At 41.1% G+C, this 23,468-nt stretch overlaps 1 protein-coding gene across 5 annotated transcripts; it reads left to right on the top strand.

Moving 5' to 3' along the window:
• The first annotated feature begins 292 nt into the window (after positions 1-292).
• Positions 293-21,527, top strand: LOC118406655 (phenylalanine-4-hydroxylase-like). Of its 5 annotated transcripts, none has more exons than XM_035806887.1 (14): positions 293-461; positions 11,873-11,989; positions 12,509-12,689; positions 13,452-13,466; positions 14,498-14,586; positions 15,059-15,126; positions 15,440-15,490; positions 15,631-15,729; positions 16,061-16,107; positions 16,517-16,722; positions 17,316-17,468; positions 18,291-18,424; positions 18,720-18,835; positions 20,049-21,527. In XM_035806887.1, the coding sequence occupies exons 1-14, from the start codon at positions 375-377 to the stop codon at positions 20,093-20,095; spliced, it is 1,410 nt and encodes a 469-aa protein (XP_035662780.1). In that variant the 5' UTR covers positions 293-374; the 3' UTR covers positions 20,096-21,527. The 5 variants fall into 5 exon arrangements, with proteins under 5 accessions (XP_035662780.1, XP_035662779.1, XP_035662781.1 ...); XM_035806886.1 differs by having other exon boundaries at positions 13,452-13,472; XM_035806889.1 differs by lacking the exon at positions 293-461 and adding an exon at positions 3,153-3,306 and having other exon boundaries at positions 13,452-13,472.
• The last annotated feature ends 1,941 nt before the right edge of the window (positions 21,528-23,468 follow it).

Genomic DNA, 23,468 nt, shown 5'->3' with positions numbered 1-23,468 from the left:
GACAGTCCAATGTCCAATCGATCCATATTAAGCTGTTAGATCAATTAGCAAAGTCTGAAAATTATATTTAGTCGCAAATTCAATGTCAAAACCGTCCTTCAATTTCATAGTCCACATAACAAACACAAAAGATTACAAGCTTCTCTCATTGGTCGGTTGGGGGAAACGCCCCCTTTTGACCCCCAAATAACTTACGTTATATTAACCACAGCTGTTTTATGTTATATCAAAAACTAATATTTTGTCGACACTCAGAAACGCTTATGATAAAGCAAATCTCTTGTCATAAGGATTTATATCATTTTTAAACCCTAGAGTGTAAAACGACACCTCGATCACATGATTTACGCAATTTAAGTCGACCAGAAAGTCACATGACAAACACACGTCAAGGACAACAATCCAAGATGGACGCAGGACACTGGCCGGAAAAACGGGCAAAACTCGACAATGGAGACGAGGTATGTCCTTTCTTGTCTCTATATTCCTTACAGTCATGTAGTACAACTTCTTATGCAACTGTCACGGAATTTGGGTGTACTAAAAACGTGTTGTTTAGACAGTAGATACAAATTAAGTGTGTCGCAAGTTGTACGTAAATATGACTTGTCGGAATATTTGTGCAGTGTTATTATCTATCATTGGACCTTGTAGAAAGTACTTCAAGACATGTTTGTGTGTCTTGAGGTGTGATTGGATCAGTTAAGAGTTAAGTGACGCTTGAGGAATAGTTTCAGACTGCCGTGAATGACGAAACGTTAGGTCACAACTTGGAGCTGGACTAAAATAATTTGTGACAGTACAGAACGTGTACTTTTGTCAGTTTTTCTTGGTTTGTGGCTTCTTGTTGGACATTAAGTAGAGTATAATTTCCTGCAATGATAGATTGTTTTTGCATTGCTAGGGTCAACTTCATATGATATTTTCTTGGAGGAATTTCCTTGTGCCATCAAATCATAAAAACAAAATCCTCAAGTTAATTTTTGACCAGTGAGGCACCAAATTCGACCTCCCATATGGTACTATTTAGCCTTCTTAAAAGGACATGGTGTCTGAAAAGATTCCTTTCTTCAGATTGTCTGTGAAAGTGGCTTCTTTAAGAGTTAACTGATATTGGTGAAGTTATCTTAGAGCTAAGGAAGTTTTTGCTTGTGTTTCTTTCTTTTAATTCTTATCTGTTGTCGTTTTTCATTTCTAATATCCTTTATCTAAATCTAAGATCTAGGGTCTATTTTCTATCATCCCAACCATGAAATCACTTGTACAAACAATAGAGGATAATCCCCTCTCATGTGTTCTTTCCAGCTCATTGGATTGCAACACTCAGATTAGTAAAAAAAACTATCACTGACAGGTGGTTAAGACTGGACAAGATAGCAACTAATTCTTGTAGCCTGAAGGAAAATTTGTCTCTATGTCTTAAGACAGCTTATTCCTTAAGTTGACATGAAATGTTGTATGTACTCTCAAACTGGGTAAAGCTAGTTTTACAGTTTCAGGGCTCGAAATACCACCTGCATATGCAGGTTAGTGCAGGTAAAATTGGAGCTATGCAGGTATTTCTGATGTCTACCTACACCTAACCTGCACTGGGTTTTATACATTAAATATCATATCAGGAGTATATGGATTGTTATTAGCAGCATTGACTGTTACCACCTGTAAAATATGAAAGAAAAATAGCAATGGTTCCTAAACATGATCCATACTTCCTGAATTCAGAGTGGTGCAGGTAATATTTGTCTGGTGCAGGTATGCAGAAAAAGTATTTCGAGCCCTGAGTTTGATAGCTGCTATGCATTTCTTTTCTATTATTCACTGAACTGAACTCTCCCATCCCAGCTTGAGATATAAGACCTCCTTTTCAAGCGACTGTATTTGCTGTACGACTGTTCAGCATTCAGAATTTTGATTTGTTTGACCCATGACTTCATGATTAAATTATCATGCGAGAATATGACTCAAAAGAAAACAAAACAGACAAACGTTTATCTAATCTATAGAGTTTATTGACTGGTCTGTCAAATTCACTCAGCATTCACAGCCCTTTAATTGTGGAAGGGGTCAGTAAAAGTTGAATACTAGTAGTTTCATAACATCAGTAGTTATATATGTGTGCTGCACAAAAGAGTTGTCAGACTAGTCTTGTTAGTTTTATTTGGAGGCCAAACATTCAGACTACTTTTTCCTCATTAGCATAACTTTCCCTCATTAGCATAAGGGAGCTCTGAACTCTGAAGGTAAGTAGTAACATGACAAGTAGTAAAAAATTACTAAAAGCTTATTTGACGATTTATGAAACTAGAATTATAATCAACTATAAAAAAGTTGCATAACTAGAACTTCTCTCAGTTTCTGTTGATAGAAAACTTTTGACTACTTTTACTAAAAGTTGGAGTTGTGCATTGTATATTTTTCAATTTCTCTTGGATGTTAAGCTTTCAGACTACTTTTTTTTCCATCCTTGTATTTTCTTGCACACATGACCTCTTAACTCTTATTAATAAGTTTTATGTGAACTTTGATATACTTGAGACTTGCCCACAAATACTGAATCTTATAGTTATATAAGCTTTAAGTCGTGTCAAAAGAGCTATAATGCTATGCAACCCATATACCAGTAATGTACCGTTCAGTGTCCAGGATTCAAAACTCCAACCTCTTGGTAAACAAAATTTGCAAACAGCAGAGTTACAAGTAGTCTTTATGGTATGAATCCAGATGCCTGATTCCGTATTCCGAGCAGTCTTCTAACATCTTTCCTATGACCTGACTTAGTACCCCATGTCATGGCCTGGCATTTCTGACTGAAGAGACTGACATTAACATTTTGACCTCTACAAGGCAAAACCAAATGGCCCATTAGAATTTTAAAAAAAAAATTTTCAACATTACATGTTTTCTTGTCTTTTGCATGTATACATACCTTCCTTTTATGTCTGTAATACCATATTTCTAAAGCGTGGGATATTGTCAATTTTGAATATATAGTGATATTATAGTGTAAGTTATATGTTGTATGTCCTAGGTTTGACAAAACCCTAAGTGCCCCCCTTACATACAGAAATAGCTGTCTGGTAATAGATAGCTTGGACCACTTTCCATATAAGTTGCCCTGTACCAAGGTCTTGTGGAGCGATAACATTTTAACAGTGTATATTCGAGTATTACGCGGTCGTGTGCAAGCACGTCTAACGCTCACGAGAGACGAACAACAGAAGATAATCCAGATCGTGAGGGTGTGTCAGGATGGATAACTTGAAGGACTTAGAGAATAGGGTTGAAGAAATCGGGCGCAGTATACAGGTTAGCTTTTTATTTTAACAAAAAAACATGCAGATAAATTTTTTATCAATGTACGGTATTGTTATTAGAAGTTTACTAGGAAATATCTATATTTCAAAATCAAAACATTTAAAAATGCATAATGTCTTCTGTTATGGGAGGTTGAAACGTTCATGTCATTTGAATATGTAACAATGTCCAGCTTTCCAAATTAAGACTCAGGTTGCATTTAGTTTTTGTCGAGTAAACTGAAAAGGCCAGTTTCATCTTTCAACTGTATAATTTGTTAATTGTTAAGCGATGACACTGTGACAAACAAGTGTGCATATTGAAATACTGTGGATGTGAAAATTTTAACAAGCATTCCACTTTGAAGCAGTAGACTTGATTCAACCAATTCACATAGAAATTTCATTTCATAGTCAAGTAGTGTGCTACTCAAAAATCTCTCAAAGACTAAAATTGATTTGAACTGCAGTTTTTACAGTAGAAATTGTACTGGTATGTGTGAGCATTTATTATTCAGTACCTTTCATTAGTAGGATTGCTATAGTTGAGTGATTCCCGTGGTATTCAAAAAGAGTCATATGAATGTCACAAGACTGGGATAGTCTATTATGATGCCACGGGGGACCAGGTTGTCTGAAACAAGTTTGAGTCAGACAGAGACTCCGCTTTCTTAGAGAGGTGATTTTACTGCTGCAAAAAGGTAGATTTGATTTCTATTCCATTTTTGGATATTTTGTGTGGGAAAAGTGAATATTTGATTCAGATAAAGTATTCTCCCGAGGCATATTAAAGTTACATGTAGCCTGGGTACCATCCGATTTCTATCTGGGGGCCTTACACCAATGCTTGTATATGGCAGCGAGTTATGGAGTCCAGTAGAAATAGGATGGTACCCAGGCTATGTTAAAGTTGGAAAAGAACAGTTTTTACTCAGTCTGTAAAAGTGACATTTTAATGTTTTTTTTACAGTGATTCTTCCTATTGTCCAACAAGATAAACTGCCATTTCTGGTTTACCTTTACTAGTACTACTATTGTATGCCAAAGAAGCTACCACCTTTCTATTGGTTGCAGGGTTAAACAGCACATGGAGATGGTTTGATATTACTAGTAGTAAGAATATGGTATTTTTTCAACCCAAATTTCCAAGTTGATTAAAGTTACAATGTGCATGTACTTCAAGTCAGATTTTTACAAATTCGCTTTGTGAAGTTAAGTCGTCCGTATTGAGTGCCTTTTAAGTGTTTTAAGCACCTTTCACTTATACATCCTCTATGATGTCACTTGCCCGGATTCTTTCATCATCAAAAAAACGACCAGGCTGTTCCATTTTACTCAACAGGGGTTTCTGTTTCTGTCCTGACATAATTTCTTGTCTTCTTGTTGTTGTTTTTGTCCTTGTTCAACATTTCCTTGCTCGACGTGGTCTCTACTGTAGGTGCTGAAGCATTCTTATAATAGATGATAAGTAACACTAACTTACAGACGCGGTTGAACAACTTAGTCTACCAGCAAAATTTACATCTCAAAATGTTTAAAAAAGCATTTCAAAGGGGCTAGATTTCAAAATTCTCTGTGGGAGCATACCCATGGACCTCCTGTGTGAAAATTTGCCCGTCCCGGACTAGTCCGAACCGGCATGAACCGTCAGTTCGAACCATGCAATAGTCCGGGGGTCGGACGGGTCGGTCGGACGGAACGGACGCTCGACAGTTCGCGGAACGGTTCGGACGGCCATAGAGGGTCCAGATTGGCCGCTTGGACTAGCCCGGACTACGTCCCGGACTGGTCCCGGACGGCATGGTTCGAACGCTTTCGGGCGGCGGCCTGGAGCGGGCCGTTCGAACGGTTCGAGCCGGTACAGCTCCGCCCGGGCCGGACGGCCGAACGGGCGGTTCCCATAGCAACAAAGCGATCCGAACCGTCTGGGGGCGTGCAGAGCACCGCGGGGCGCCGGCTCGGACGTCTGCGGACGTCTGCGAACCACCAATTTAGATGGCAACTGTACCTCCAAAACACCCGTGAAATGCGTACAGTCGTGCTGTTGTGAGGTGGAAATCGCTGCCCAAACAGTTCGGACGGTCTGAACCGCCGGAATGCCGTCACAAAATAGAAAGAATTTCAATGCAATTCATCCCTCTGCCGCCAGCGCTCCTATAGACAAAATATTAATGACGGCTTGAAGTTACAGAATGACACCAGCCGCAAGACAATCAATGTAAATCACATGTGCCCTCACTTTGACGTTATGTGCGTGCGGAGTCCCAGGAAACATTTGATTGCCCGCACAAACCATGTACAAAGCGTAAGTAATGGATTTCTGATCATGATGTCTTTCCGACTGAAGCGTGGTTACCAAACATGTGGCGGAGACACTATCACTAATATATGATATACATTCAAGTCCATAATCTAGAAGATTCATTTATAACATCATTGAATGCCCTAATATATTCATGCCAACGCTAGGCACGTTACGCACCCAGCGGCGGCGAGGGTTCAGTGACCCCATCTCAAACGTAAACAAGAAGACGATCCTATGAAGAAGCCAAACATTTTGTTGGTGTGTGTTGAACTTTATTGTATTTTGTTGAAAGAAAGTTGTATCTAAATATTGAATGGTAATATATGTTAATCTAGTGCCACAAAATATTCTTCTACGTGTCTAAAATAAGACTAGTTTTGATATAGGTGCTGGCCCCCATACGTGAATTGAACTCTCCCACACTTGATTGAAGCCTCCCGGTCCTTTGGGACAGCCGCCCGACAAGTGCGCACATGTCTATAACTCGTTGTTTGTTGTTTATTTTACGTTCCATGTGTTAATTTTTGGCACAGTTTGCACATCCATTGACAGGAATACCACTAAGAATGATGTCGTCATTATACCCATTTCCTTTGTGTTTCTTGCCTTTTTTCACGAGCAAGTTATTCAAAGACGGGAAAATACGATCCAGATATCAATTTGCGAGCCAGTGGCTAGGCCACACCCCCACACCGCGAAACTTTAGGTATAGAGGCGTGCCGCTGTCCATCATCGCGTGGCGACCGACAAAATAATTAGCAACCATATATCCGCTAGCTGGGTGTCATGCTGTCCGTATTATAAAACGTCTGCACAATTATTATTGGAATCTTTCGGCAGTAAATTTACTTTGCGCACTTGTAAGCGACTTTTGACAAGACTGGCCGGTGTTCCCGTAAAGCTTTCCTTCTGTCCTAATCCCAGCAAAACTGGTCTCCGGGGACAGCCGCCTACCAGACCGATTCGTAGGGCAGGAATCAAAATGTCACACTACAACGGGTCTCCAATTTCTGGAAGGGTGGCAAAATCACCAATTGCAACGTCCGGCCGCACCTTTGAGCTTCGGCCGTAAGTCTAGAATCTACTTAAATTATTCAGCAAAGCAAATAGGATGTAAAATCTGCTTGTCTCTAGTGTATAGTTATTGTGCATGTGATTTCATTAACTTTTGTAACATCAACGATATTCAGAAGGCTTCAGAAGTACCACGAGTGATATCATACAATGTTGATTGAATGAGTAGAGATTAAAAGACGTCACCCTAGAGGACTAGAGGATTATTGTTAACCTACGCCATAGACGTTTCAACTTTCACATCGCTTGATAGATTTTTATGCCCGTCAAAGGCACATGTGTGAATAGCAGGCGAAATCTTTACTAGTACTTGCGGCACAAGTAAATAAACGCTTTTTGAAAAGTTGGTAAGGAGGAACAATATTAAACGGGGAGGATTATTGTCGAGGAAATTCCGCTCGTGAGGACATGGATATAACGTCCTTGGGAGGAAGTTACTAGTATGCCATGGTGAGGAGAAGTAATTCTATGGAACGTTGATAGTATCCTTTTTGAGGTGCGTAATTATTGGCCCTCCAGTATGAGTGATGCGGAAATCGTCGTCTTCCGCCTTTGCCATCTCTGGCTATTGAGCCCTTCCTTTTCCCTTTGTGTCATGAACCCCTTAACTTTGTACCTGTATCAGTATCTATAATTAGTATAGATATCTAGCTAACGTAACCGCCCTTCAGGCTCCAGACTTTGCCGGAGGGCCAACACACAGAAGAATGATATATTCCTGCGCGCATCTCTTATTTATAGGGGGAGTGACGTCATACTTTTCGGTCCAATCATTGTGCACCTCAAATATTAATATTTTTCAGTTGTAGTTGTACTCTACTCTCTCTACTCTATATGAAGCATGGACATGGACACCTGACGTGCTAATTCAGATTACGCTTAGTCTACAGTTTAGTCTTTGTTCTGTGCGTTTAGTCGTTACACAGCATTGGGCATGTACACAACCAAGATACACTTACTGAAGTACAGAGAAGAAAACAAATTCGCTGGAATTTCACAGGTTTTATCCCCAGGGGCAGGCAGGCGAGTTTCTAAAGCTTGACTCCCTGCTGACAATAATCCCGATAGCCCGTCCGAACGGTTCAAACGGTTCGGGATTTACTGTGGCGTGTCCAGAGATCCGCCTGGCTCCGACATGTCCGACCCGTGAGAACGTTGCCCCCAACCAGGGAGGTTTTATCAAACCCGGGACATTGAGGAAACAACTTCGTTACCTTCGTCATGGATTTAAAATTACCTCCGATCAGTGGTGTATGCGGAAATTGTAAGACGATCATAATCACATCATTATCTTCGCCGAGAAGGTTATATTTATGATATAATTTGCAACGGTACGTGGAAACATGACTTCCTCTTTGCTGCAACAAGTGAAAATTACGTCATCATACCACTGTGTTTCCATGAAAATGGGTGCTGAAACAACATTGTGCATAATACAGCCCACAGGAGTCCCAGTAAGTGCGGAAAAAATACATGCCTTCAGTTAGCCAGGATTTTGACTGTGCTGTTGATAATTTCACATCTAACACACTTGGTAACACAGCTAAACGATGTAAAACAGTTTCTTACCAGTTCAGTCTTGAACAAGAAGGGATGTTTGCATTCCAGTCCGTTCGTATTCCACGGAAGTTTCGGCAGTCGGTTGGAACAGCACCAGAACATAATTCCACACAAATTGTTTGTGTTGCTAGTCCTTTTCCATCTCTCCATGGCAGTTTGATGCATCCTGACCCGAAACGACAACGTACAAACCCCTCACGCGACACCTCTTCCAACTTATCCATGATAGTCTGTACATTTAGCCTTAGTATAAGACTAAAAAGCGGAAAAATAACACAGGACATCAGGAAACGGTTTGCTGATGAGTTTTCAATTTGAAATGACCGCGACGCACGCGCAATGCTCATGTTATCCCCAGGGGCAGACAGGGGAGTCTTTCAAGCTTGACACCCTGCTGACAATAATCGTGATAGCCGGTCTGAACGTTCAGAACGGTTCGGGAGGCACTGTTGCGTGTCCTGAGATCCGCCTGTCCCTGGCCCGATCCAGGGCAGTTCAGACTAAGTCTAACCTTTCATATTACGAAGGATGAAGCGTCCAAATTTCTCAGGGGAACATGACACTGACCCCTAGATTGTGCGTCACCATCCCCAACCCCTATCAATTTGCGACGCACGGGTAGTGCATAGTCTCTCCTTCTGTAAGTGTAACGTGCTGGATGCAGCCATCCACGGCGTTTCTTGATCCAGTCGTCGCTTCGACTAACGAGTAATATATTTTCGAATTTTTATTGTACGTTTATGCTCTTAAAGCTAAGTACAGGTCAAAATGATAAAGTAGTTCTAACGCTTTTAACAACAATATGCATATAAAATGGTGGCGTTAGATGTTCGGCTAACCGTTCCCCGTGTCCTGTTTTGGATACCGTACTCCAGCGTGACACAGCACTGTACTTGTTTTTAGTCCCACTTTCTTGATATAATGTCAAGGGGAATATCACTGGTCAAACTCAACACGTTTTCAGAGAGTCGATTGAAGTCTCGCTGCTACATGTCGTCCAACAGGTGATCCAACCAGGTACTGCTCACAAGTTCCTTTCCGGCCAAAGCATGCGCTTTGACTCCAAACGATGGTGGAAATTTTGGTAAGTGAGAAACATTCAAAATATTGCACTTCACAAATCATGTTAGGTATTGTCCACAAGGCGAGATAATGCCGGACGCCATGAAAGGCAATAAAGATGCTAAATACATTTTCAACATTATCTCCCGTATTATTGCACATTTGGACAGAATCGTCGCTTGGTACAATGACAGTCAATCGAAACGTAGCGCAACTCAATGTCGTCTTATTTGTAAAGCGCCAGAGACAATTATTTAATCATAGGGTAGAAAGATTATATTTAGTTCTACAGAAAACAATGGTGGTCTGTTAAACTTTTCCCCGCCCGTTTTAACGCCGTGCGAGCATGATCAATCCCGAGTCGTGTGGTGAAGACCTCAGGTGCCAGGGTGACCTACAATAGCATTGTCGTTTATTCTTCTTATAGTACTTTATTACACTGCGCTTGGAAGACAACGATTTTATTGGCGTGGGCAATGTAGTTAGTAAATCAAACACGACAGCAGAACGGACAATATAGCGTTCGTGTGATTTAGAAACGAAATACGGCGTGCTGAATTCTTATTCGCCATGCCACTGCGACTATCCAAGCGGTATCTGCTGTTACGTGTTTAAGACTTTTTTCTCATTTATCGCTAGAGAAAAATAAAGAGACAAACAGGACTAAAACATATTCATTCTTCATGAGAACAGACTTCGTAACAATGACTTGTTCATACCTATAGATATTCACATGTCTGTTTAGTTATAGACGTTACGAAAGTCGCTTTACTTTTGTCGTGTCAATAAAGATTTTATATGCTGCATGCACGGCATTTGGTAGTGTACGAGATACGATACAAAGACTGGTACTTCGTGGCAGATTACCCTTTAATAATGGTCGAGAGGATAAACATGTAGGTGTGATCCGCGTACTCAACGCTGCATGGGCGTGATGGACAATCCAAACTGTGCAGGTCGCGTACTGTTCCCTGGCCGGCTTACTCTTCTATTCATTCTATTTCTACGGTTTTCCAGCGACCCGGAGTCTGGTACTGGTAGAGACTAACATTTTCCTGCAAGGAGAGAGCAAGCCGACATGCAAGTCGGCAAGCAAGCCTGCCGACTTCATTAGACAAACAGGCATTTGTCGCAGTTCTCCCAGACGTATTTTCCCGTCCATAAAACTCGGACAGGGCCCACAACGTAAATTATGTCACAAAATGTGGCAATATGTAACTGCGAAAATTTTGGCATTGTCTTAATCACGTGGTTGAACAACGTGTTTTGGCTCGTCATATTCAGATGAATTTCCAAGAAACTTGATAGTGGGGCATAGGATTTCAGTTTCAGTTTCTTACAACCAATCATGTGGCTCATTATTTGCAGTGAAAATCGACGTCTCCGGCTCATTTCGTACAAATCGTAGCGATTGGCTAGCCAGTAAATAGATTGTCCCACACTGTACACATCAAACGGCTGCCGCCAGCATGGCGCCATGGCAACGGCCAATGTGTGGTGGGAAGACCACCAGAGCGCCGCTCACGTGCGCCTCACAGGCGGGATGTCAATCAACCCGCTGTTTATTTCAGCGGGTGCAGCCTGGAACTGGGATCGCCGTGTTTTCCAAAATCATCTCGCACACTGGACAGCCGGGCTTTCTGAGCAACGTTCGCACATGCAGAAAAACTGCACTGAGTAGCGGAGCAGATTCTTCAAAGGGTGACTCAACACTGTAAGCTGGAAATTGGAAAATGAACAGCATTTTATAAGTGTATGTAAACTTTACTAGAAGACCCATCAGTTGGTTTTTGCTACTCTATTGAGTATTGTATTATACTCTACTCTTCACTTCAGACAGCCGTGCGTGGTGACATATATGTACAAGAAAACACGTCACCCATTCATTAGTCGCGGCCAAAATATAATATAGAAGAAAAGTTGTAGATTTGAAGGTAGAAAAATCTCAATTTTTTAAATTTTCATAGTACATTTTGTATTGTTCTGGCGATAGTGCAACGCTATTACTGTTAGTGTTCGTCCGCTCTGGCTGTTGCCCCGTAATAATGGACGTAAAACATGCCTCTAACAATGTCTAATAGTCTCACCTACGGACTCTACTGCTCTTCTGGCCGCTGCGCCTAGTGTACGGAAGGGGGCGCTGTCGCACGGCTTCATACAATTTAGGGACTTAGACAAAATTTGGCAGGGCGGCGGCAATTTTTTCTAAGTGTTTTACGGCGCCCGAAGCGTCCGGCGGTCCTGAACTGCCGAACGTGCTGAACCACTTAATGACGGTTCACCGCCCGGCGCTCGGACTGGCAGCCTCGCGGGCCGGACGGCTTTGACGTAGGCGGACCGCTCGGACTGCCCTCGGACCGGTCCGAACCGTTCGGGGCGAGTTGATTTTCACACAGGCTTCCTAGGAACGCCTTTGGCGCTCGATTGGATTTCCATTCAAAATCAAGGGACAGAAAATGATTTCAGGCTGGCTGCAACCCTGCGATGAACGCTAAACCGGGTAGTGAAGTGTATGTGAATGAACAGGAATCAAACCAGTAACCCCTAGTTGTCTAATCCCTTTTCTTGCCTTACCCAGGGGCAGAAAACTGGTTCCTACCTGAAGGAAGGAGAAGACATGGCGGGGACTATGGAGGTGATTTTCTCAGTGAATGAGGAAGTTGGAGCCTTGGCCAAGGCACTCAGGCTGTTTGAGGTATGTTTACTACATCATCTATGAGCTGTGATGAGGGGGGATACAAACTCAGTCACATCTGGGACTGCATTCTTCACACTGCAACAGAGACACCTAGCTGCACTGTGAAGTAGTGCAGTTCTGGTCAAACATGACTTTTTAAAGTGGTGGATGTACTAACCTGGTGCATAAATGGTAACAGAGGTTAGCTGATGGAACAATATGACATTGTGTAACTGTGTTACAGTAGAAATTGCAATCCAGAAGGATCATGTTGACAGAGACTCAGGATGGTAAGAATGTTTCAAGGGCCTCAGGTCTCGCATTTAGTATCTATTCATTAGATCCATTTATCAAGAAGTAATATAAGTGACATGAATCAAAGTTCTAAAGTCCTGACCATCTTTTGAGCAAATATCTATACATGCACAAAATAAGGACAGACTACAATGCAGATCGCTACTTTCAAAATCTGCAATCCTTCCAGATCTCAATCTCTGCCCTGCTTTTCTGTATTGAATTTGTTTCTTGCATCATCAGTCCCACAAGATCAACCTGACCCACATCGAGTCACGCCCCTCCAAGAGGAACCGCGACCAATACGAGTTCTTCGTGAGGTTCGACCCCAACGCGGCCGGCGTAAAACCGGCGCTGGAAGCACTGAGGTCAAGCGCGGCCTCCGTACAGGTGCACAGCAGGGACACCACCACGGAAGACTCAGGTAAATAACATAAAAAATCCTTGTGGCCTTCATACAGGTGCACTACTTTTGTAAGATTGTGAAGATTAGTCATCCAGGATACAATGAATTACCTGTGTTGTTTATTTTAGAACACCATAGCCGTTACCTGTTTTGTTTATTAAAAACATAAGAATTATTCCTTGTTCCGCTAAATTTGTACAACTTCATTTTCAATTCACGGTGGACACCGTTCGAAACGTCTAATCAAAATTTGATAATTATCCAGAAGTATAGACTAAATCTTCTTCAATTTACTTTGTAAGAGCTATAAGCGCTCCAGCCATCACTGAACAAAGATGGTGGTCGTTATAAGCTTCCTGGAATGATTGACCAATTCCTGACGACACGTATCCAGAAGATCACTTGTTAATAAGATCAGGTGTCCGTAACTCTCTCGAGTTTATATTCTAAATTGATTGGCCATCAGTATTGGTCCTGAAGAAGGCAACAGTGGTCTTTGAAATATTGATATACGTGTACTTTTGTGTTGGAAGATAGTTTAGCTTTGTACTACCAACACAGAGGAGATTCCATGACAACAAAAATCCTTGTCTGGTTATATTCTAGTTCTGAATTGCTTCACTTCTCCAGTTCACATGAATATACAATATAGACCATCCTTCATTAGATCATGTTTAACAATGTTGTCATAATTTTGTAACGTAATGTCTGACTGTGTTTTTGTTGTTTTGTGTGATCTGATTTGTTGCTGTTGGGATAACGTGATCTTCGGGAGTACAGATCACGCCGACGCGGGTACATGTACGTAAGCCAAAGTGATGTTGACTTTGGTGATTGGTGTAATACTGTAAGGGTCGAAAGGCATGAGACTGAATTACGTATCGGGACACAAACCTTGTAACCTACTATCCATCCTATACTAAGGCCCCGTTCATGATGCAAAAAATGAAACGGTTCTATCGGTTAGGCCACCTGAAACGGATAAGTTTTGTCATCATGAACGCTCTGAAATGGATCTGAAGCGATAGGAAACGTTTTTTTCGGAACCTCCTCGCGACATAGTATTGAAACGGTTTCTTCCTTATCCGGAATTGCGAATTTGCATCATGAACGCAAAAGCGGCGCGATCCGTTTTACATCCGGGCATGTGCGTTCATATTTGGTGGCGCCAAGGGGGAAAAGTACAATTTTTAACCTGTCATTCGGGTGTTTCGGCCGCGTTTTCAATCGTAAAATTCGTTTCTATTATCGGGCCGCCTCCTTGTCGACTGGGGAGCCAACAGTCCTGATATGGCAAGGGAATGTGTCAGGAGATCCAGTGGAAATGTCATAGAAATGGCATGGAAATGGGATATATCGGGACCACAATATTTTCAGAGGCATTTCCAAGGTCATAACAGGACCCAGCTTCGAATTCAATAAGATATTGGTTCAATTTCGATGAAAGACCAATAATCTGACACATAAGTACAAGTTTGGGCAAGATCACAACAACCTCAGGGGTCAGAGGTCGCATTACCATGCCTTTTCAAGGAACTGAAACGGTTTGCAAGTTTGCATCGTGAACGCAAAATGCAAACCGTTTCCTGTCGTTTGCTGTCGGATTTCCAGGCCTAACCGATAGAACCGTTTGATTTTTTGCATCATGAACGGGGCCTAACTCTATACTGGTTTTCTCCTCTGCAGAATAGTCTGTCTCCTGTCTGCCTGAAACACTTGGTCCTTAAACACGGAGCATTATTTGGGGAATCAAATATTTCTAACCTAGTCCTTTCGTTTATTTTTTTGTACATGTGTATTGAGTTCCGTGTGCTGTGTTGTTCCAGTTCCCTGGTTCCCGCGAAAGATTTCGGATCTGGACAGATTCGCCAACCAGATTCTGAGTTACGGATCAGAGTTGGATTCTGACCATCCTGTAAGTACATTAGTCTTATCTGACCAATCACTATTCATCAATATTAAAGAGCTGAGTGTCTGATTGATATTAAAGAGCTGAGTGTCTGACTAAAATCAAGAAAGTAGCTGTCTGACTAAAATCAAGAAAGTAGCTGTTATATATTGCACTAGCTGTATAAGGGTCATATTTTTTATAGTGTCACAGACATTAGTTTTTAGTAATTGTTCAATGACCTTTGACTAGCAATAGAGTTTAAACTATAGCTATGATGAAAGTAAGCGTGAAGACCCATTCATGCTCTATATCTAATACAGAAAATTGCAATGCCCAAGAGAAAATACTAGCATTCAAGATAAAATGTATTCCAAAGCAAGATTTGAAATATTTCTATGATCAGTTGTAAGATTTTTTGCAACACAAGACTGTAACAATTTATCTGATTTTGATTTGAAGAAAGTGAAGTTTTACTCCTTTGCTGTTTTTCTCTCAGGGTTTCACCGATGCCGTCTACAGAGCTCGCCGAAAGGAGTTCGCAGACATCGCTTTCAACTACAAACAGTGAGTCAGATGAATCATTCCTTCTTTTTATCCAAATAGTGCAATGTTGGTAAAGTGCTTGCTTCCAGTAGTTTTCAGGGTTGATTCCTAATCAAGTCATACACTGAGGTCCAAAGACTTTTCACAGATTGCGCATGCTACACTCAGCACAAGGGGAATTGTTACAGTTACGTTCTCAAATGACTGGACTTGTTGACTGGACTTGTAGTGATTTCATGGCTTTGTGACTGTGGGATTTTGTGTGATATTTGGTTGACACAAACTTATGTCAACTTTGTTTTCAAACATTATGTACTTTTTGTCTATTGTACAGTGGCCAACCCATTCCAAGAGTGGAGTACACTGAACAAGAGATCAACACATGGTGAGATACCTTAGACACCTTAGAGTTCCTACATACTAAACATTAAGTTTAAATCTCTTTGCCATAAATTAAATGACTTTTAGATTGTATGATTTCATCAGTGAACTTCTTTTAAAGTTTTTTTTTTTTTCTTTTTTCAGGCGGCAAATTTTCACCGAGTTGAGGAAGCTGTACCCAACTCACGCCTGCCGTGAACACAACTATGTCTTCCCTCTACTGATGGAGAACTGTGGATTCAGGTAGGTCTGGAGTTCAGGCAACCTGATTGGATAGGAGCCAGCCAATCACACTTCACCATCAGCCAGTTACTGCTACCTGATTGGTTAGGACTCATTAAATTAATGTTCACTACAGAACAGAGCTGCCCGATAGGTGAAGAATTGGCCAATCATTGTCATTATCATACATGTACCTTGGAAACAGTCAGAATAAGCTAAATGATAGGAATGACAACTGTAGTTGTCTATCATTAAGTGTTGATAGTATGCACACTAGATTAACAGAAAGAAAATGCAATATCAAATACATGCACATGTAGATCACTGACAGAAAAATGTCTTTCCTCAACAGAGAGGACAACATCCCACAGCTGGAAGATGTCTCCAACTTTCTCAAAGGTCAGTTTTAATTTTAAAACCTTACACACTAAATGTACAAAATCTGGTCTTTTAGTCCAATAGTGATGTCCATCCAGTTTTTAGCAACCCCTTCCAGAGAATACATATAGAATAATTAGATCACACCCATTTGATATGTTAGTTCAAAGATTTTTTTTAAAAACGAAGAAAAAATACTTAACTGGAACAAGATCATGAAAACAAAGCCAGAAGACCAGATGTATTCCTTGGTGCACTCAGGTTTATTGAGTGGAAATGGTCATATTCAAGTTTTCCTCCCTGCCCATTGCATTTATGATGTCAGCTTGCAATATTTTTGCTTTAAAAAATCCGTGAATTAACAAATTAAATAGGTGTGGCCATATCTGTCTTTACAAATATCTAATGTTTGGTATCTCCATCCCCACAGATTGCACAGGTTTCACCCTGCGGCCCGTGGCCGGTCTCCTGTCCTCGCGTGACTTCCTGGCAGGACTGGCGTTCCGCGTGTTCCACTCCACCCAGTACATCCGCCACCACTCCAAGCCTCTGTACACGCCCGAGCCGGACGTCTGTCACGAGCTACTCGGACACGCGCCTCTGTTCGCTGACCCAAGCTTTGCCCAGTTCTCACAGGTAAACACAATGTTAGGGCCTGTTAACCCAGACTCTGGGTTTGAATCCCTAGTAGGTCCCAGCCCCCATGCAGTCTTCAAACAGGGTTGTTTTTCATTTGGAAACAGGGCAAGACTACTTTCCACAGCAAACTGCCTTCCTCTGCAAAATCCCTTCCTCTGCAAACTTCCTTTCCTGACATAAGACAACCTTAACATTGAAAATCGCTAAACAATGCCCCCCACACCCCCAACCCCAAATAAAAACCAGCCTCGTTCAAAGACTGCAATGGAGGCTAAGTAGGTCCAGATGTTGTGCACTCTTGCAAGGTACTCCATCCAGGTGAAAATGAGGTGAAAATAACTAGCTTTGGGAAAGGACACCCTCTCAGATTGGCAGGAAAGCAAATGGGGAAAGCCACACCTCAAGCACGTTAAAGAACCGGCACCACATTTATGAATAAGAGTTATGAGGGTTATTCCCTGTGTGAGTGGATCAAACCCATCAGTTTGGACTCTTTCACCATTTTACTGGCTGGACAAAACTGAGATATATTATTTCTAAAGGCAGTTTACTGGTTATGCAATACAAACAAAATCCGTGGCTTGTTGCAGGAGATCGGGTTGGCGTCTCTCGGCGCGCCGGATGATTTTGTGATGAAGCTGGCGACGCTGTACTGGTTCACTGTGGAGTTCGGGCTGTGCCGTCAGGACGGGGAGGTGAAGGCGTACGGCGCGGGACTGCTGTCATCGTTCGGAGAGCTGCAGGTGGGAAGCATCATTTTTTGGCGACGCCTCAGGGGCAAGCGAAATGGTATAGATTAGGTTCAGTCTGCAAAAATTCTAGGAATTGCACAGGCATGTTTCCACAGGCATGCTAGGCATGTATCCACAGGTATGTATGGACTGTTAGCCTGGCATGTACACAGGCATGTCATGTTAGCCTTGATGAATGTGAAATGGAATTTGTTTCATGTCCTAGGAAGCTTGGATCAAGGGGATGATTGGGTCAGCTCAGGTCAACTGATAGGAACCTGGGATCAGGGTGCTTTTTTCTGTGTTTTGTTTTCTTCCTTTGCTGGATCATCAAAACATGAGACTTGCAGAAATGTCCCCCATGAAAAATTGTCTCCCATGCAGAAATGCTCTAACAATCCAGCAAAAGACCCAGTAGCCATTGCAAGTTTTTAGGTTTCCTAATAGTATAAATGAACTTTCACAAAGTGAATGAGGGGGCAAAACGGGTGCAATAGACAGCATTGTATGGGTCAATGAAAAGATTTATCTGACTTAAGGTTCAACCACCAAAAGGTGGCCCTTATGTAGAGGTGGTCACTAAGCTTACGCCTTTCCAGTAGAGGATGCTACTGTTGAGTGTCCAAAGATTTGACAGATCACTCAATAACTTTTCTAGATGAAGAACAATTTTTTTGTTTCTTTTGTTGTCTTTGAAATGATACTCAAATATCTTGGACCATATTCCAATTATAAAACCAAGGGTTGGACAAATCCAATTTTGGTCGTTGTGATTGCCCTTAAGTGAAAGTTGGCTTTAACAAATCTGAGCACCCTCCATTTCTGTTCCAACAGTACTGCCTGACTGACAAGCCAGATATTCGACCCTTCGAGCCGGAGAAGATCTCGGTGACAAAGTACCCAATCACAGAGTACCAGCCCATCTACTTCGTCGCAGACAGCTTTCAGGACGCCAAGGAGAAAGTCCGGTAGGATTATTTGTTTCCCTTTTCATTCCTAGTTTATTGGACAGTCAGGTGTTTGTTTGTTTATTTGTTTGTTTGAACATTTTAAGACATTCTTTTTAACATTGTTGTCTTAACATTGTTGTCTTATGGGACCCAGTAGAATTATGAGCATTAATGGTACACAGAACAATAGAACTTCACTATAAGCTGTACTTAACAGTATTATATAAGAACCTGGTATGTACTGTCAGCCACTGCTTGCAGTTCCATACTAATTTGCTAGGTGGCACTTCTGACCTGTCTACACTTCCCACAGCACCTGGTCCCACTCCATCCCGCGACCCTTCTCGGTGCACTACAACCCTTACACCCAGTCTGTGGAGATCCTCGACAACAAGGACCACATCGTCAACCTGGCCGCCAACATCAAAGGTGGGACACTGAAAATATATACAGTCAAACCTGTCTATAGTGACCAGTTAGATAAAATGGTCACAATAGACAGGTGGTCACTATGGTGAAGATTCTAGATGTTAGGATCAGTGACAATTATGCATCAATGAAGGTTTAAGACCTCCAAGAACATACCATGTTACTCAGAATGAATTTAACAACCAAGGAAAAGGTTTCTAATCAAGACACATGTCTTAAGATACTTGTGAATTCTTTAGGGCTGCTCAATCTAGCATTTCTTTCTTGGACAGCAAAAGACTAAGAAAAGGCAAAGAGGGGCAGTAACACTTCAGTGTCAAAGAAACATCATCATAGTTAACGCTAGTTCACCTAAATAAAATTTGCAGGGTAACCTATATCCATTGTACCTAATAACAGGATATTTAGGGATATCACGTAGATGGACGGTGGTTTCAAATTGCTTTCTTTCAATATAATGCAGTTTGAGCACCGTCAGTCGACTTGAAATCCAGAAATACCCTGGTGTTAAATACAACGGATAAAGGTTACCTGGCGAATAAAGGTGAACTAGTGTTACATGTGAAGGCTTTTAAATACAAATTATTAGATTTTTTGCCTTGCCGCCAGGCAAGGCTTTACGCCAGCTTTCTTCCATGGATCCATGGACGGACCTTTTAACCCAGCCCTTCCAAAGCCCCTTCCAAAGGCCCTTCTTTCCTTGCCGAGTTTCATGGCTTAGTTAGACAATGGTACATTCCAGGCGAGTATTAAAACGCTCTTCTAGACGCATGTTACTGTATGTGGTCCAGCGTAATAAATCTACGCTTTAACTCACCATGTTTATATAAATATATATCACAAATTGCATCAGAAGGAACTTAGTTTGTAATAAAAAATAATGCATATTCATTGTGGGTCAAAAAGTTTTACAAAACCTGTTTAATGTGCCAATAATTCATCTGACATAAATTATGATAATGAGGGGGAGGGGGGCGACATGTGGAACTCGGGATTTTTAAGCGTAGAATCTAGTCTAACTTACCAAAATAACATAAAATACGCGGCAAGGCACAGCTTTTTTAAAAAGATTTCTTGTTTCCTTTCTAAAGAACCAACATACAATGTAGCTGAAGTACAAGAATACATTGCAGTGTACATTTCATACAGTTTTACACCATGATATACTAGTTAATTGATTATTTGTATTTGTCTATTCTTTTCTTCCCAATAGGTGACTTTGACATCTTGGTGGATGCACTGCAGAAGGTCAAGATGTAAAACATTAAGATGTAAAAAAAACATCAAGAAACGAACGCTGGGCTTCCCTCATTTCTGGAGCATAATGTTTCAAATAAATATATACAATACAGGGACAGTGTCGTGAGTGGGAGTAGAAGATTTATACCATACCCCCTGTAAATGAATGGTGTAACCTTTGTTCAGATGGGGGACATTGTGGAGTTGGACCACTACATTTGTTGTTTAGGGGAGAAGAAAGTGTAATGGTGTGGGACTTACTGAAGACTGTTGTGGTGTTGATCTTTTCAGTCTCTTATACCAAGATGTTATCCTTATCTTATACATAAGACAACAATCTCTGCTTATAGTGTTCTAAGATCATTGAAGCAATTTTATCCACTGTGCCTTGAGTTGAACTTTCCAGAAGATACATTCATCAGTATTTTAGGTATATGTATCTAATCTTAATCTATGTGACAATGTATAGAAACAGTATTTTGTGGTAAAATAGAGTATTTTGATGAGAGTAGAACTAAACCTGTTATTTTCCTGAAAATTCAGTTTTAATGGTGTTGAATCAGGGCTGGGTGTAGGAGGAGGGACTCAAGTTTCAAAGGAACTGTATTGATTGAGAGCTGCAGTTTATTTGAGTTCGACATACTACTAGCCTAGTAGCTGTATTTGACTTGGAGAAATACAAAAAGTATTATCAGAAGCCATATTACTACATGTATTTTGCCAGGATATAGCAAAAATAACATTGTTAACATAGGTACATGTATATGATGGTATTAAGAAGGTTTGACCAACTTATAAAAGAATAATGTTACTTGGGTGAATTGGAAAATAAGATTATTATTACTCAAATGAAAAGAAGTACCTTGCCAGTGTTCCCAGTATCTAACCTCTTCTGATTGATGCCTGTTTTTGACAACTGAATTCTTGAACAAAATTGGCAGTAAAAACATGCACCATTTAGGGAAAGTTTAGGTTAACGCTGGTTCACCTTTATCCGAGGGTAACCTATATTCGTTGTTTTTAAGAAAAAACGTATTTAGGGATATAAAGCCGATGGACGGTGGTTTCAAATCGAAATATTTTGAAAATATTGCAAATTTGAAACCACAGTCCGCAGACTTAATACTCCTTAATGTGCTGTTTTTAAAGACAACTGATAAAGGTCACCCCACGGATAAAGGTGAACTAGCGTGAAATCTCTTCTTGAAGGGTAGTCGACATATGGATCACAGGGTCAACTCTGGGCCTGGTGTTTGAAGAAAACTTGACACGAGTACAGTATACAAGAATATTGCAAATGTAGATGGCTGCATATTGTATTCAAACTCTATGCACTTGTGCTGTTATGTCACAGCTTAAGAAATTAGATGGCTGTGTATGATACAAAACTCTATGTACAAGGTTGTGCTAGTGTGAATCAGCTTGAGAATTAAACCACCTCACTTTGACCCAATTTATATTTCTGATGCATTATATATAGAGAGGGAAAACATTCTTTATATAAACATGCAGTTTTCACGTATCTTTATACAATGTTGAAAAGTGAAAATCTTGGATTACCTTCACAACATGTCTGGAAATGCTTATTAGAATATATCATAACCCCCACCATCTTCCCCCACCAACTTCTGCTTGGGGAGGAGCTGAAATGGGTCATTTACCCTTATAAACATAACGTATACCTTATATCGTTACATGGTGTGCCATAGTCCTTGGCCATACTTAATACTCCTTGATACTAGTATACAGTCCAGCCGTACTCTCTTGCAAGTGCGGACCGTGTTTCCAAGAAAATGGGTGCACTTTTTATGACAGCCGCTAGACGTCACCCATACTGTCAACAAGGTTGGTCGTCGCTGTGAGGAGAGAACAAAATTGTACAAAAGTATATCAAGGACCTTATAACAACACTCCTTGAGTCTATAAATCTGTAATGTGAATAGTGTCTACAGTGTCTAATAGGGTGAAAGGTCGCACTCATTTTTACCGCAGATAAAAACTGTGTTGTGCGGTCCCAATGTGATGTTGACGCTGATTGGTTATGTCAGCGTACATACCGGCTAATACCATGAATATTACCGTACATCAAGCTATACTTTAAGCTGGTTGGTCAGCGAAAACTAATTGAACAATCAATACGCAGCTACTTTGACAACAGTGTCAAGTCACAATACGATCTAAAAAGTTCATGTCTCGCTGGCTTTCGCATTAAGTGTTTATAATTGGTGTAAATTGGCGGCAACAATTCAACAACAAGACGAAAAGATTCAAAATTTCGGTCGCACTCATTTTCACCGCGGATAGAAACTGTGTTGTGCGGTCTCCATGTGATGTGGACTCTGATTGGCCATGTCAGTGTACATACCGGGTATGAACCATGAATATTACCGCACATCAAGTAATGCTATATGCTGATTGGTCAATGTGAATCAATTGACCAATCAATGTGCAGCAATGACGTAACATTCTAGTCAATCTACAGCATTTATTTCATTGACTGCTAGGGGTCGCTCTTAAACAATCAATGTAAAATCATATTTGCAATAGTATTGTTGCGTCATTCTCTTTTATTCCGCTACGTTGCGCCCTTGACACGCACAGATAAGGCGCCCGGATCGTTACCAATGAGTTGTTTTCGTTGAGCGGAAAGAATTTTGGAATTTGGGAATCAAATTTAAAGGAAATTTATACTTCCGTGATGAAAAGAAGTAACGTGCATCTTCCTAAATAACATGGATAATATTGACACTTGACTTAGATGACCATTTTTTTCTACTGGCGTCAGATAGCTACATCAAATCGCCCTGATGTCCATAAGTGTTGATCCCAATCAAGGTAAATGTTCAAATTCACGGGTTCTATAACACGTTACTGTTGTTCCTCAAAACTAGTTGCAGGTAGAAGCAGGCTGAGGCTCAGCACTAGAAATCTAGAGCTGGCGGCCTCTCCAGTGCTGATAAAGGAACCAGCGACTTTTGTTTACTTGCAGAAAGGTTTACATTTTCATCGGAAGAGCGATAGAACGCGCGACAGGCTTGTTTCTCTAGACTTTTCTTCCACTGAGCATCTGTGGTCGCTGTCCCTGGTGCTGAACTACAGCAACAGACACGAACAAGAACGCAGTCGCACAACTGTAACATCCTTCAGAAGCCTCTATAGACAGCCCAAACTGGTTGGATTTAAGTATATTTCAAAGGTTGAAATTTCCGTTTATTTCTCTGTTTAGTCATTTATTCATGTTCATTTTCTTCTGACGTTTTCATTTGATTTTTCTTAACTGATGGTAGTTTCAAATAACGCTTGGTGCAAACAGTGTGTATCTAATCATTTGAAATCTACAAGATATTGCCACCTTGCGGGTCTATGAAGCTGGTACATTCATATGCCGGAAAGT

This window comes from Branchiostoma floridae, chromosome 19, assembly GCF_000003815.2.
Source record: "Branchiostoma floridae strain S238N-H82 chromosome 19, Bfl_VNyyK, whole genome shotgun sequence".
NCBI classification, from domain to species: domain Eukaryota; kingdom Metazoa; phylum Chordata; class Leptocardii; order Amphioxiformes; family Branchiostomatidae; genus Branchiostoma; species Branchiostoma floridae.
The sequence above is the reverse complement of the archived record's forward strand: the minus strand, read 5'-3'. Positions and strand labels throughout refer to the sequence as shown.

Excerpts from the sequence above, each read along its gene's own strand:
- LOC118406655 (XM_035806886.1), top strand. The coding sequence starts at position 375 with ATGACAAACACACGTCAAGGACAACAATCCAAGATGGACGCAGGACAC. Across the intron at positions 462-11,872 it reads AACTCGACAATGGAGACGAG|GGGCAGAAAACTGGTTCCTA; the intron begins GTATGTCCTTTC and ends TGCCTTACCCAG. Across the intron at positions 15,127-15,439 it reads ATCGCTTTCAACTACAAACA|TGGCCAACCCATTCCAAGAG; the intron begins GTGAGTCAGATG and ends TCTATTGTACAG.